The following is a 16,697-nucleotide window of genomic DNA, read 5'->3' as shown; positions in this document are numbered from 1 at the left end:
TGTTCGTACACCGTAGTGCAGTTTTTCTACACCCACACCTGGGTTCACAACCAGTCTTGCATTTACAAAAAATTAGATTTAGGATTTTGTCAGGTGCGAAAAGGTCTTCAGTTGTGACCTGAATAAGCTGATTATTTTCCTGCTTCCACCCCCAGCTTTCAGGTCATAATTGGTTTCCCATCCAAAATTGTCCTTGGTGGTATACTCGATAGGAATGTTGTTTTGCTTCTCCTTGACATTAGACACTGCTTGCATGAACAAGTGATACTGATACAAGTTGGGGGATGTCTGTTTATAAGCAAGTGCTCCGTACAATTTTAGAAACATTCTCTTCCGTGCCTCTGCTACAGCCTCATGAGAAGAGGTTGGACTGTTGAAAACATCAGCAATACCTTGCAACTCTGCAGCATGTTCCCTGAACAAATTGACAGACTTGATTTTACCTTTTCGGTATGATGTCGAAGTGGTGTCACCTTCATTAAATCCATGCAAAAAGAGAATGCTATTTGTCAGCCCCTCACTTTGCAAATCGTTGCTTGAATAAACTTTTCTTTCAGCGTTGCCATGGCTCAGCTTGATTAACAGTATTTGTCGTTCGAGCGAGTTCAAAGCCATAAGTAGAACCATGAGATCAATATCTTCACCGATTACTGCTACGTTGGTATATTCCTCTGATTTTTCTGTAGCGGTTTTAATAATTAATGTATCAGCATCATCAGATGCTTCTCTAAGTTGTATTCCCTGGTTCCTAAGTGCCACTGAAAGAAAGGAAATAAGCCTTGACTTACTCTTTTCGTTGGAAAGAAAATCCACCTGTTTGACGGTGATAACTGTACCCTCATTAAAATGTATGTACGTACTTCTTCAACTTGTATCTTCGGCTTTGTTCAGCTCTCTTAGTACTGCACTAGGTGGAGGAGTAACCATCAAACACCACAGTACAAATTTTGCCCAAGTAATGCTTGAGAAGGTACTTGATGTAGCAGTGGCTAATCGAAATTTTTGAATCTTGGTGTCACAATACCTTGTGCAGCAAGAATCCACCATCAACAACAATATCAAAGTCTAGGAAGTCAATTTCTGTAATTGACACTTCAAACACATTATTCAGGGCTGATTTCTCCTGCAGGGTCCACAGGTTATTCACAGGATAAACATTAGGGATATGAGGTAGCGACAGCGGATTGACACCAACGATTAAAACTTTCAGCTTCCCAGAATACAACGGGCCAGTCCCCTATATCCCCTGCTAAGGCAATTCAGTATTTTGTTTGGTGTGGCAGGAGCCGGACCATGGTCAGTGGGCTGCTGGTTTTTAGCAGCCATAAGCTTTTTATTATTTTATTTTTATAGTCTTACTCTTTTTTTTTTGAGCACACTTTCTAAAAGTGTCTTATATGTACCTTAGAAAAAGTCGCTTCAACAACTCCCAGACGGGTCGCGACAACGCTTATCCACGTGCACAATGCTGTTTCGGCGGGCGTCTGTGTAGGATGTACTAGCAAGTCCAGCAGACATTACTAGGCAGTGGCCGGAGCACGGGAAGAAGGTAAGGCATCGGTTCAGCTTAGCAGGTGAAACGCGAGACACAGCCACACTGTTTAGGAATGGAGACTACCGGACAGTTGCTGACACAGCGTTTTTGTCCAGTGTGTATGCACAGCGATGTCAGCAGGGGTGAACGGCTTTCCATAGCAGGACGCTATGGAAAGCCTTTCACCCCGCCGTTCATCTACTGGTAATACCAGCAGATGAATGGCGCTGCCGGCGATGAAGCAGGAGCTCATATCATCGCTCATCACTGGGGCATACACACTGGGCGGTTTTGAGCTGAGAGCAGCTCAAAACACCAAAAGTGAGCTGCCTTCAGCTCAAAATCACCCAGTGTGTATGGGCCTTAAGACGCTCCCTTGGTCGCCCCTCCCCTTGGCTCATGACCAGTTTCCTCTTAGTTTCCTGCCATGAACTGATTTCCTGCTTCCGTCTGAGACGCTGTGTACAGTATCTAAAAGGACCAAGTCGCACCATAGGCGGCTGTATGACTGGTGCGTGATCGATCCTGGAAGCAGGGTTAAGTCTCCCTGTATCCCACTCTCTTGAGTATGAATAGTTGGATAAGTGCCTGGTGCATGTGAGTCTGTAAACTATTGCTGCTGTTTCTTTCGCTGTTTGTCTGAATACGTTTAAAGTCCTATATAAGGTAATGCAGTAATACATTTCTCCTACATACTTGAAATATGTGCTCATATTGCTTATTATACTAATCTATAACTTGTGATTGATTAGTATGTCACTTTAAAAAGTTGTAAAGTGATTTCAGTCACAAATTGTGTAGTTAACACTGTACAGGTGTGTGATTTGTTTATCATGTCTAAGAGAGGTAAGGGTACACACTCCACAACAGCACCAACACTCATTTCATGTTTGTATTGCAAAGCTGGGTTAACCTCTCAGGATCTGGTTCAAAATGGATTATGTGTAAACTGTTTCAGTTTTCACCAAATCCTCCTGAATAATCCAAGGCAGGCAGAAGTTCAAATTGAACCCCTATATGCTACGTTTGCACAGACATTATCCAGTATAGCTGAGTGGATAATGCCAGCTCCTATACCAGGGATACTGTAGGTTGCCCTATTAACCCTTGCATGCAACATTCCACCTGGGGTTTATCATATCCAGTACAGGAATCTGCAGCCTTTCAACAAAAATAGGCTGATAGGCCGATGAAAAGTAAAACACATAGACATGAAACAACATCTTCACAGTCTACCCGTTTCAGATGGGGACTCGTCGGAAGATGAGGACTCATCACACTCCAGGTCTGCATACAGAGATGAAGATGAAGGTCTCAGCTCAGTGGACATACCTGAGCTAATTAGTGCTATGAAAGCCATTCTATCCTTAGCGGAAGCAGCAGTGCCTTTGTTAAAATCTAAGGCTCCTGTGTTTAAACGTCCTAAAACAGCAAGGACTGAATTTCCTGGGTCAGAACAGCTGACGGAAATTATGCAAGATGCTTGGGCAACACCCAGTAAGAAGTTTAGAATTCCAAAGAAATGAAATTCCCATTATTCTCTTCCGGCTGGGCACTATTTAAAAAGGGAGGTGGCTCCCAAAGTAGATACGCATGTCATTCGATTGGTGCGTAAATCTACATTACCTCTGCCTTCAACATCATTAAATTATGTTTTTCATCATTTGATGATGTTTTTCTAAAAACTATTTTCTCCTGGTCTGGGGCAATCATAAGACCAGCTATGGCTTCAGCCTGGATGGCAAAAGCAGTGGTAGCATAGGTCGATGCATTGGAGGATGATCTTTCATTAGCATCTAGAGAGCAAAAATCTCATATTGCACATATTAAACAGGCGGCTATTTTTATGGAAGAAGCAGCATTGCATATGGGTACAATTGACTCTCAGGCATCAGCCTCAGCAGTAGCAGCTCGCAGAGTGGTTTGGCTACGTACGTGGAAAGCTGACTCAGAATCCAAGAAGGTTCTGGAGCCTTTTACTGGAGATATTCTTTTTGGTAAAGAATTAAACAGTATTTTGTAGTCGGAAGCAGACTCCAAGAAAGTGAAGTTTCCTTCCACACACAAATCCAAACCTAGATTTCCAGCTTTACGGGCCTTTCGTAATCAAGCAAAAGGAAATGGTTATGGCAAACAGTCTTAATCTCAAAGATTTTTTGGACCAGCCCATCTTCAGTGGAAATGAAGGCCAAAGCTCTGCAAGAGGCAGTTTAGAAGTTGCTTCAGTCAAGAGTGATAATTCCCGTTCCTCCTGCACAACGAGGACAAGGTTTTATCCAACCTGTTTCTAGTCCAGAAGCCAAATGGGTCGTTCTGGCCCATACTCAATCTCAAAGTGCTGAACAAGTACATTTTGGTGCCTCGGTTTCATTTGGAGACTTTATGTTCCATTATTTTGGCCATGGAGCCGGAGGATTTTATGGTATCCCTGGATATCCAGGATGCTTACCCACATGTTCCTATAGTACTGTCCCATCAGCACTATATCAGGCTTGCTATCCTCCAGCAACATTTTCAGTTTCAGGACCTTCCATTTGGACTGGCCACAGCTCCCAGTGTATTCACCAAAATTATGGTGGTAATGGCAGTTTATTTCAATCAGCAGGGGATAAGGATTTTTCCATACCTCGACGAGTTATTAATCCTGGCACAATCTCAGGAATTGCTTCAGTGTCATCTGCAACAGACAATAGTTTGTTTGTTGAGACACGGTTGGCTCATAAATTGGGCAAAGTCGTCCCTGGTTCCATCACAACGGATACCTCACTTGGGGGCTGTGTTGGATTCGGGTCTTCAGAGAGTAATTTTCCCTCTGAACAAAATATCCAAAATTCAGTCAAGGATTCAGGAGCGGTTACACAGTCAAAGGCTATCCATTCACACAGCAATGCGCGTGATGGGATTCGTGGTGTCGACATTCGACATGGTGGAGTATGCTCTGTTTCACTCAAGGCCTCTGCAACGTGTGATCCTTTCCAAATGGAAGCCAGTTCAAATTCGCTCGGACAATGCAACAACATTAGCGTACCTCAATCATCAAGGAGGAACTCGCAGCCAAAAAACAATGAAGGAGGTTAGCCACACGTTAAGGTGGGTAGAACTTCATCATCCAGCCTTGTGCGCAGTGTTTATTCCAAGAGTCCTAAACTGGGAAGCGGATTTTCTCAGTCGACACACCATTCATGCAAACTAAAGGGCTTTACACCCCAAGGTCTTCCAGACTCTGGTAGACAAGTGGGGGTTACCGGAGATAGATCTCATGACATCCCATCGGAACAACAAAGTTCCCACGTATGGGTCAAAAACAAAGGATCCCAGAGCAACCTTTGTGGATGCCCTGTCAGTGAGTTGGGAATTTCGTCTGGCCTATGTGTTTCCACCGATCGCCCTGTTGCCCAGGTGATGCGATAGGTAAAACAAGGAAAGGGTGCCGTAATACTAATAGCTCTGGCTTGGCCCAGAAGACATTGGTACACAGATCTGCAGAGGCTGTCGATTGAAGCTCCATTTCTACTCCCTCAACGTCCAGATCTACTGTCACAGGGTCCTTGCTATTACAAGCACCTGGATCGACTTGTCTTTGACGACGTGGCTCTTGAGACTTCCATTCTGAAAGCAAGAGGATTCTTGCAACAGGTAATTCAAATAATGCTCAGAGCAAGGAAACCATCCTCAGCTCGCATTTATCATCGAATATGACAAGCCTATATTCAATAGTGCAGTGACCGGAAATTTGGCCCTAGGTCTTAAAGAGTTTCCAGAGTCCTAGCATTCCTTCAGGCAGGAATGTACAAAGGTCCAGTGTTCGCAAAAACGCGCTATAGCGCATATTTTACCCTGTTTTGAGGGCGGGGACTCGCATTTAAAAAGTGGCCGGGTCCCTGGGACGCGCTCCACTGCAGCTTGGCTGGACTTGCAGTGGTGGCTCAGTACGGAGGGCCTGGGGCTGAGTGTTTCTGCAGCGGTGGGGGAGGGTTTCTTAGGTGACGGGGGCGGGTCCTGATGCGCAGCGCTCTGGCGGGAGTGAGGGGCAGCTGGCTGTGTTCTTAGTTTTACCGTGGCCTGGGGGGGTTTAAATGCTCAGGGCTCTAGCAGGCGTGAAGTGCGGGGGAGTGGAGGGTATCTGTGTACGCCGGGGCCCGCAGTACTGAAAGGGACCACAGCGGCATTGACAGCAGCAGTACTAATAATGAGTCAGACGGACTCATAACAGTACGCTGCAGCAAAGAAGGAGAACATTGTTGTTGCAGGGGGTCCGATGTCACAATGTAGTGACTGACCCCAGCGCAGAAGTCAGGACGTCATGAAACTGCAGCTGAACCTAAACAATGAGGTAAGGGCGGCAGTGACGTCATGAGACCCAGGACGGAGCAATGACATTTCTAGGTGCACGCCCGCAAGTAGCCAATGTAATTTTCTAGAAAACATTCCCTTCCTTTAAGCAGTACTGTGCATTTATGTTGAACATATTATTTTACTGTTGTAAGCTCTTAATACATACTCTTCTCCACTCTACATTCTCTCTCTCTTTCATTTTCCTTTTTTATAACTTCCAGCAGTGACACATAGTGGAGATTATGTATTAAGGGGTTACAGCAGTGGTACAGCATGTGCAACATAAAAGCACAGTACTGCTTAAAGGCAGGGAATGTTTTCCAGGAAATTACATTGGCTACTTGCGGGCGTTTGTGCATATATTAATGTATCTGTTTTGTGATAATTAAACTGGAAGCTTCTTACTATACAGAACCAATAGTACTGCCTACCCCCCCTTGCCCCAGCAATTTACTCCACAGCACTGCCTGTCCCAATAAACCTCCTTGCCCCCAGTACTGCCATAACTAATATCCACCCTTACCACCTCCCTACCTTCAGTGCTGCCTGCCTCTCACCCCCTCCTTGCCCTCCAATACTGCTCCAGCTGCTATCTTACTCTCAGCCCTGCCTGTCCCTTGCACCCCCCAGCACTTCCCCAACAGATGCATGGTCTCCCCCTCCCCCCACCAATAATATGTGATGGAACCCAGAAATGGCGCAGTAGGACCCACATTTTCTAAAGTGAGGGGTCCCTGGGACCCACAATTTTTTTCGCTTGGCGCGATCACTGAGGTTTATGGTTGGCTTCCTTGAAAGTGCAGGTGTCAGCATTGACTGTATGGTGCCAAAAGAAATTTGCTAACCTACAGGATGTTCGAACATTCTTCCAAGGAATGCTTAACATCCAACCTCCCTTTGTACCTCCTGCAGGGCCTTGGGATTTAAGTTTAGTCCTAAAGGCGCTTCAAGTTGCTCCATTTGAACCACTAAAGCAAGTGGATCTTAAATGGTTGACAGCTAAAGCTCTCTTTCTACTGGCTATTGCTCCAGCTAGAAGAGTTTCAGATTTAGGGGCATTATTTTGTCACCCTCCTTTTCTGGTTTTTCAACCAGATAGAGCGGTTCTTATAACCAAATCTGGTTATCTTCCTAAGGTGGTGTCTAAATTCGACCTTAACAAAGAAATTGTTGTCACGGCCTTCCAAGGGCCGGATCTTTTTGCAGGAGATGCATCGTTGGACGTTGTCCATGCCTTAAGCATCTACGTGGATCGTACCAGTGCTATCAGAAAGACTCTATTTGTTCTCTACAGATTTCACAAGAGAGGATGGCCTGCTAACAAGCAGACACTGGACTTCCCTATTCACTCTACTTGTAAGGTAAGTCCGTAATTTTCAGCACAACATGGTGCTGCAGCTGAACAGATATGTAAGGCAGCCACATGGTCTTCCATTAACACATTCATTAGCTATTATACCTTTGATAGCTTTGCCTTTCAGGATGCTGAATTCGGGCGAAGGATTCTCCTGTCCAATCAGGAGAGTCCCCACCACTGAATTTGCTTTGGGACATCCCAATGTTTATCCTTTGAATAACCTGTGGACCCGGCAGGAGAAATAATAGTTATGGTAGATTTATCATTGATAACTCTATTTCTCCTAAGTCCACAGTTTCCACAGGGATCCCACCCTGACGCACCTGATTTGAGGATCCTTTCACCTACTAACCTCTTCCTTTTTGTGCGGAAGGGAGTGCATGTGTGTTCTTCTCGCCTGATTAGGGCTCTCTATGATGCTCCTGCATTGAGCTTTGGAAAACAACTGAATTGCCTGAGCCAGGAGGCGGGGACATAGGGGACTGGCCCATTGCATTCTGGGAGGCCGAAAGCTTTGATCGTTGGTGCCAATCCGCTGTCGCTACCTCGTATCCCCAATGCTTATTCTGTGGATACTGTGGACTTAGGAGAAATAGCGTTATCAACGGTCTACTATAACTATTATTTTTTAGTTTTCCGCAACCCATTTTCATCAAACAACGATAATGGAAAGGGAGCCAACTCATACTTCATTCATGTCTTTAGGTCGTCATCGGTCTGCTTGCAGATGCATATCTTTTGGAATATCATCAAAGGGTCGATCACCTCAGTTTCACCTCGAACTTTAACGGAATTCGACATACTTGCGAAAGGGAGAGCTCGATTTTTTTGTGACTATTTGACGTCTGAAAAACTATGTCCCACTATTTCATTAATTGCTTGCATTCCTACTGAATAAACATTGTAGCAAGTGACTTTATCATTACCTACAACTCCACTCGCTATTGACATTATTTCATTTGTCACTGGAAATGGAGGTTGACTCTGAAACCAACTTGAGAGCTTAGCAATATCTGCAGTGTCTCTAACTTTATGTGCCTCCCCAAAATCTTCATGCTGTTCACTAGTAGAAAACAGGATTCCAGTGAACTCCAGTAATCGCGCCGAGTGACAAAATTTGTGGGTCCCGGGGACCCATTACTTTAAAAAAATCTGGGTCCCATCACAAAATTTGGGGGGAGAGGCATGGAGAAGATGGGATAGAGCTGGGGGTAAAGGCAGGTAGTACTGGGGGTAGGGAAGGGGGTGACAGGCAGATAGTGGATGACAGGGAGATTGTGGGTGACTAGGGAGATAGTGACAGCTCATACCTGATAGAGGGAATTGAATGAGATCAGACACTGAAGGGTGATACCCTCTGGACACCATGTTCTAAAAGCTATTCAATTCTGCAAATCATCCAGCAACTGTTCCCAGCACCTCTCTGTTCCTGCAATGCTTTCACATTTATTTTTTAGGTCCGTGGTGGATCTAAGCAGGTGCACTGATTAGTCCCGGACATCAGTTTGTTCATCAGCTGGACTCTGCTCCTCTACAGGAGAGGTTTGATACAGGGCTGGTGGTGCGTACTCCTTGTCGGGACTTGTGTATGCGGCAGAGCTGCAACCCTTTCCCTTCACCACCGGAATCTACTAGACTCCTGGAGCAGAGGACTGTGCTCTAGCCTCTTGCGATAATGCCCACAAACCCACCCCTTTCCTTGCTGTTGCACTCAGTGAAGTCGGCCAGATATTGCAGGTGGAGTCATTGCCGGGACCTGTGTGTAAGGTAGTCTTTTACTTATACTGCCGGTGGACTCCTGGTTGGGGCCCACTCGTGTGTCAGTGGAGGATCTAGACTTTTTTATTTTATGGGGGCTGATTTAATGACCTATCCTGACCCCTCCCTTTTCTGGTCCAAACTCCTCCAATTTACCAATGTTTTAAAAAAAATGTTTGGGTGTTCACAAGGATTATTCTAATTTCTTTATTTCTTATTACTTTTTGTTGCAGATAAAAAGCTGATATATATCTTTATGTAGCTACTATGGGTCCCTTATCGGATGCATACCGGCATTTATTAATGATGTATGCATGATTTCTTACGCACTCAACAACTCTTCTGATATCAGTCTCATGCTAAGTTAGGACTTCTGGATTTATGACCATGAGCCAGCGCATGCAGGGGGCGGGGGAAGAGGGATCAGAAGGATCCATCTCTGGGGATTTCTGCGTAAATAAGCCCATAGACTTCTATAGGCAACGCCATTTATAGTTGGTGTTGCCTATCAGGCACCTTTCCATAGTTTAAGCATTTGGGAAATGTAGTCAGCATCAAAGACTGCAGTTTGCAAAGTATTGATTACATTTTAGGGGTATATTCAAATAAAGTCGGATCCATTCCGACATGCATTTGTCAGAATGGATCCGTCAAGGGCTATTCAATGAACGGCCAAATCCGACAGGATTTGACCGTTCCTGACCGTCTCAATCCGACTTTAAAAAAAGTCGGATTGAGATGGGGGAGCTGAGAGGAGAAGACGGGGTAGAGCAGCGGAGAGACAGGGGAGAGCAGCGGCTACAGCACAGCGTAGCAGGAGGATGTGGCATCGCCACCGCTCACGGCAGTGTCCTCCCAGCTCCCAGCTTCTGCTACGCTGTGCTGTAGCCACTGCTCTCCCCTGTCTCTCCGATTCTCTACCCCGTCATCTCCTCTCAGCTCCCTCATCTCAATCCGACTTTTTTTAAAGTCGGATTGAGATGGTTGGAAACGGGGCCAAAACCTATCGGATTTGGCCCCGTTTCCGTCAGAAACACACGGATCGGCGGCTATTCCGCCGATCCACGTGCTTTCTGTCAAGTCGGAATTCCCGACTTGTCAGAAAATTCTGGGGTGTATTGAATAGGTCGGAACCCCTTCCGACCTAAAAAGTCGAAAACTGCCATCTTTCTGACAGACGGCAACTTTCAACTGCAATTGAGAATACCCCTTAGTGTTTAAGTGTCGTCCCCCACCCATTCAGACACCTGCATTAAGTTCCCCATGCACAATGCCCAGGACAAACACCAGACCCTGCTCAAAGTAACCACAGAAAGGTGCTAACAGCCACGTGCCTGCCATGGCTGGGTGCCAAAATCTGCAGCTACTTAACTGCATGAAGCAGAGCAAGGAGTCCATACTGCTTGATGTGTAGGCTAGAGATGGTGTAATATGGCCAAGGAGAGAGAGAAAGGGGACAGAATCCCACCTGCTGTTGCTACTGGCTGCTATTACATGTCTCCCTGCAGTGCAAACTACAGCTCAGCCTCTTCGGTTCCATGAGCTGAACGTTCAGCAGCCCTCACCCCTGACTTGTGCCTCCTTGTGCTTAGCCCAGTCTTATGCTGGGACCTGGGTGCACACAGTAATAACTTTATGGACACTGCAGCCCTCCCCCACCACCTCCGAGCTCCGTTTACAGCACAGCCTAATAAATCAAGCAAAGAGGCTGCCGCTGATCTCCATAGATAACGGGTGGTAAGGGGATATGTATAGTGAGATTTAAACCTGCTTCGTGCTGGACTGCATAGAGAGGATAAAAGACGGATGCAAACGCTAGCACTGACATGCGGCAGTGTAGCTGCTCCTTCACTGCCAGATCCTCCTTGCGTTGTGCGCCTGGAACATACTCCCCAACCCCATCCCCGCTGCTGCTGCGCTTAGTGGAGCATGCGGGATATCAGAGGTGCGTGGCTCCCCCTCCTTGTGGTTTAACTCTAAAGGAGCTGCGTCAGCCAATCAGAACTGCAGCAGCGCCAGCACTGAACAGGCTGGTAGCTGCTGTGTTATGAATGCACAGACGGTTGGTCACTGTCGAGGTCAGAACGCCAGGGAAGCGTCATATACACTTTTTCTGAATTGGTGGGTCCCGGGGACCGGCTAGGGGTTTAATGATAGATGTCTCCCTTGCCCAAGAGGCTCCGTCTCCACGTTTTGTGTCCTCTCTGCAGCTGGGCAAGGGAGACATCAATCATTACACCTCTAGTCAATCCCAGTGGAGTGCATCCCTGGGGACCCACCCATTCAAAAAAAGTGAGTCCCCAGGCTTCAAAATTGGGTAAAATATGCGCTATGGTGCGTTTCTGCGATCACTGGAACTCTTCAAGTGACTAGCAAATTTCATGGGTAGCAGTCATCCCTAGAACCCATTTGCTTATCACACTGTCTGTGATTCCCCGCCCTCGCGTCAAGCCACCCATGCTTTTCATCCCACACATCAATTGTCTGGTCTGACAACACCCCAATCCAAAATCAGTCAGTCCTCCGCATTGTGAAGTAGCTCTCTTGCACAAAGTTGTGTAATTCATCTACAGTCATTACAGAGGGTATCTTTATCATGTCCTGCAAGTATAGGTAACATGATTTGGCGTAAGAGAAATGTCCGGACGCATGGAAATTAGTATCAGAGCACGTACTGCTCTAGCAAAAGCTTTACCCTGCAGCATCTTTTCATCAGATACCGGAGTGTATATAGTGCTCATTAGCTCCTGTAGGCCACTTCTACTCATCAAAAATCCAATACACCCAATTTTACTTTTTGTTTAAGTATTTCATTTCAAAGCTGTGAAATAAAAAATGGTGTTATCGATTATTTTTAGGTGAAAACCTATTATGACTGATAAGCTTTATTGTTGTATATGACTACATATTTGCTAGGACCAACAGTTTCCGAGATAAAAACGAAAAAACAAAAAAAGTGACATGTTTCACATCACTGCCGCTAGAGTTCACCTCCCGTTCACCAGGACTTTTGTATAATTCACTAGACACCTCTAAGTAAGTGTGTCAAGTTTTAAAACTGTTGGGATTATTTTTAGGTGAAAACCTATTTTGACTGTGCTAGAAGGCACGTAGAGGGAGGATATGACGGAAGCTTTCAAATACATAAAGTGTTTTTAGCAATGCACAGGATCAACATATTCTACAAAGGAAAATCAGTGTTTTATTAAGAGGACACCCACTACTAGGCCTTGTGGTAAGCGGTTTTGGGCGAAATGTAAAGAAAAATTTCTATAATTTATCACAAGGTTTTTAGATACTGTTGATTAGATTCCAACAGTGGTGACAGAGGCTATACGGTAAGAGAATCTATATGGACATGAAATAGGCCCTATGGTTCTCATCTGCAATTAAATTTATGTTTCTTTTTTATAGATTACAGTTGTCAATTAAAATAGCAATTTCTTAATCTAATTTTATTTTTAAATTGAGGAATGTGAACTATATTGTTTACTGGGACAAACATAATTTATTTGTATTCCAGATGCATGAAATGTACATTTTCTTTCTGGATACAGAACATATAATTGTACCTACCTATTTGTTCCAGCCATCATCCATTTGTATGATGCACATAATGTAATCTGAATATTATCAGTGTACCTAGAGTCTTATTTATGAATCAAAGAAAATGCAGTCTTCATTTCCCTGGGCTTGCATGTTCTATATCTAACTTTTGCTATTTGATGTTTATTTCATACATTTTAGATTAATAATTCAGATATTTATTATTCCCAGGTTGCAGAAACAAGATGCAAAAAAGTCTGCACTTCTAAATCCGATCTGAGATCCAATGACTTCAGCATTGTCGGAAGCTTGCCCAGAGATTTTGAATTGTCCAATTATGATTGTTATGGAAAACCAATAGACGTCAACAATGGTCTAGGAAAATCACAAATAAAGAACAATAAAAAGCCGCCTCCTGCCAAGCCGGTCATTCCATCAGAAGCCAAACGAATCGACCTTTACTCAAGGGCCTTGTTTCCTTTCTGCTTCTTGTTCTTTAATGTTATATATTGGCTGGTATATTTATGATAACTCGAGGTCTTACTTTGAGTTCACAAGAAAAGCCACCATTACTCTTACACTCCTTGCAGCCAACTTGTGATCTTGTCTACATTTGCAAAGCAATATCTTACATTGTAGATGCCATGCAATTGTAATGAAAATGGGATTTTTTTTCAAAATGGAAGCATGACACTGCAATGTCTGTGCTTAAAATGATGTATATACATGTAAGGTAAACTTTCTGCTATAACCACGGTTATGAGTATTGCATACATAAAATCCCCAGACTTCTACTATTTTATTATGAAAAGTTATGACATGCTTTCAAGAAAACTTTGTGCACGTTGAGTGTCATTCAAATCATATTTCCATTTATGTAGTATTTAAAGGTAAATCCTTCTTATTTTCAAATGAAAATATATTATATAAGTTTGGATAGCACTGTGTCCAGACAAAAATGTACAGTTATTCAAAACATAAAAATATATATATATTTAATTCATAATTAAAAGTTAACCCCTGTCAATGTGTAAGATACATGATCAAAGACTATTTTTTGTAAAATTAACTATTTAAGAAACTGCGCTGTATCCTTTGCGTGAGCTAAAGCTAATGTGTAAAAAAAACGACATATTAAAAACTGTAAATCAAATGTGCCTCAGTTGATATGTATTAACAAAGAACATTACTAATTTGTAAACATAGTTTTGACAAAGATTATGTATTTTTAGATATTTGATACTGTGAAAAGTGGGTGATGCAAGAACCAAATTCTGCCCAAACAGACCATTAGAGTGTTTACAGGATGTCCTAACCCATCTGAGCATACCAACCGTTGGTGTGAAAAGAGTTAATGAAAATGTAACTAAAATCCCTCAAAATTATATTTCAAACTCGGAATTAAACACAAAGTTCTACCACAACAGATATTTAGTTAAAAAAGGAACATTGTCCTGTGTGATCCCAACTTGGAATCACAACATTATGTAATCAGAGTTACTGTAAACTAATTTCTGCCTTAAATGTATTGTTATAAAAACCACGCCTATCTGCCACAATAGATTCTTTAAAAAAAAGCAACTATTGTTAATAAATGGAGTGTAATATGATGAGAAGTTAGTGCTTAATGACTAAAAATGGAGTTGACATACTGATCTCTTTTTGTGTCAGTGACATTTTATATCAAGAGACTATCCAAGCTAGGTGATTATACCCAGGTCTGTGACATACAATAACAACTTATTAACTTACATCAATTTCATATTTAAAAATTCTCATATCACTGGGATAGATCAGGACCACATTAATGTTTTCCTAATTCTTTGTTGAGGCATGACCGTAAGACAAGGCTAGACACACGTATCAAATGAAAACATTAGAATAAGTAACAAACATTAATAGCATAAACAATAGTAAAAACAGTGATCAAATGTATGTGTTAAAACTGCATTATATGAAGCATATACAGCACGCTCAACTTATTTTTAACTTTATTACTTAATATACTATTTGTGGATGTTGAGTTACAAAACCACTAAACCTTAACGTTGATACAATATAACATGGCATGTTTTTGACTTTCACAAATATAAATGTAAAAACTTCTATGCTCAAACTTACGTACTAAGTGCATGCTTTCTACAGATATGTCCTCATACTTCTAGTCTCAATATGCCATGCAGTGCAAGATCCATCCATGTCTGTTTCTCTTCATCACATCTGTCCCCTCCCCCTGTTTTTAGCTCTGCCCGCTGTCTATCTCATCTCTCTCCTCTCATCTTTTTCCCCTCTCCACCCATATATCCCTTATATCTTTCCTCCCTTCCGCTTCTGTGTCCTCTCTGCCACATCTATCTTTCTCTCTTCTTTGTCCCTTCACCATTTTGTCCCTTTTCCATCTCTTTATTATCTTTGTACCCATCCCATGTCTTTCTCATCTCTGCCCTAGCCATCACCACCACCGCAGCTCTTAGGAGTCGTGAAACATACCATTGGCTCTAGTGTGTAACTGGTTGACATTTGGAAAACAAATGCAGTAGGCTGTCATTCCAGCAAAAGATGCAGCTAGTGCTATAGCTTCATACACAGGGGTACAAACAGCAAATGAGGAACATAGCTTTACAGGAGAACAGCAATATGGGAAGTCAGAGTATGCAACATGCAGTTACACTTGGTTCCTGAGAATACGCAATGTGCAAACATGAAGTTCCACAAATAGGTGTACACCCCACTTAGTATCGGTCCAAGAAGGAAGGGCTGCAACATGGAGATTAAGATGTTTCCTGCAGTTCTTTGCCTTAAAAGGTTTGATGTGTGAATAATTTAAGTCACCAGCAAGTGCTGCATATTACAGCTATACTGCCACCTAGTAATATATATATATGTTGGGTTTGTCCCACTGATTAAGCTTGATGTTTGTATAATCCTATAACCTTTTGATTTGGGTTTATTTATTGTTTGTAGCTATGGATTTGATGTGGGAAAACGCTTAACCCAGGGGCTGCCCTATGTGTATCCTCTTGGACCTATAGGTATTTATTGATCGTTGATTATGGCTTTTTTGATATATATTTCTATGCCTCAGATGCACATTGTTTAAACAGAGTATTTGTGTAATCACAGTAGCTGAATATCCTTTTTGAGATCCTGCAGCTGTTAACCCTTGGTGGTAGAATGCCTTATCCAGGTTTAGTCTTGTGCACACCTCTCCAGACCCATAGGTATTTATGTGGTAACAAGGTTTGATATATACATTTGATTCTGATACACGTCTATAATAGAGATATCCTTTGATTACAGCAGTGGTTTGGTTGCAGAGCTGTGATTATATGGACATTCTCTACACCTGGTATACAGCAGTTCAGACATGCAGCCCCATTGGAATGTGCTGATAGAGGTGAGGAGGTGTGGGCCTTGCATGCATTTTAAGACCAGTGGTGAACACAGGGTGTTATTGTATTCCTCCTTGTAGTCTCACTACTCTGCCACCTGTTTTTGGTATATGAGTTCCTTTTTTCTAAACCTGGTATTATGTAGTAGTTTATGTTGATACAAACATTGTCGCTAATATTGTTATATATTGGGACCTGGGAGGCTCAGTCATGTTTATGTTCTATTTTTTCTAGATATACTTTTAATTATTTGTCTTCATTATATTATGATTGGATTTGATGATTCATGTATGGCCCTTCTTGAAAAAGATCCTGATTTTTGGATCGAAACGTCGAAACCTTTGAGGCTACAATAAAAAATTTCTATTGAAGAAATGTGTGGACTTTATACACAGTGAGAGTGTACCCTCCACCACGTGGAATTCTCGTATATATATATATATATATATATATATAATGTTGGGATAGCATAGCTGAATATGAGGTATAAGCCTTGGAGAGAGATAAAGTACCAAATAATCAGCTTCTAACTGCCATTTTTATGGGCTGTTTTGCTAACAAAGGCAGAAAATTAAATTTCGCTAAGTGAAGGCAATAGGAGCTCCAGATCCAATCCCTTATTTTGTAGGGTTATATAGAGCATCTAATTTCCGTAGTCTAGACCTTAAGGGCCTAATAATAAGTTGAACATAAGTCAGACGTAATTGCTCCCGCATTTCGTGTATGGAACTAAATGCGCATATTTGCACAAATGCTGAGTCGGCAGTATTTCTGT

At 42.8% G+C, this 16,697-nt stretch overlaps 1 protein-coding gene across 2 annotated transcripts in view; it reads left to right on the top strand.

Annotated features, from left to right (window-relative positions):
- Positions 1–13,683, top strand: part of GLRB (glycine receptor beta) — a 268,807-nt gene extending 255,124 nt beyond the window's left edge. For both annotated transcript variants that reach the window (XM_063920484.1, XM_063920485.1), the window contains one exon: positions 12,762–13,683. In XM_063920484.1, coding sequence (XP_063776554.1) covers positions 12,762–13,058 — 297 coding nt within the window. In that variant the 3' untranslated portion in view covers positions 13,059–13,683. The remainder of the gene's footprint in view (positions 1–12,761) is intronic.
- The last annotated feature ends 3,014 nt before the right edge of the window (positions 13,684–16,697 follow it).

Source organism: Pseudophryne corroboree, chromosome 1 (assembly GCF_028390025.1).
Source record: "Pseudophryne corroboree isolate aPseCor3 chromosome 1, aPseCor3.hap2, whole genome shotgun sequence".
Lineage (NCBI taxonomy): Eukaryota > Metazoa > Chordata > Amphibia > Anura > Myobatrachidae > Pseudophryne > Pseudophryne corroboree.
This window is presented reverse-complemented; position numbering and strand designations above follow the sequence as displayed.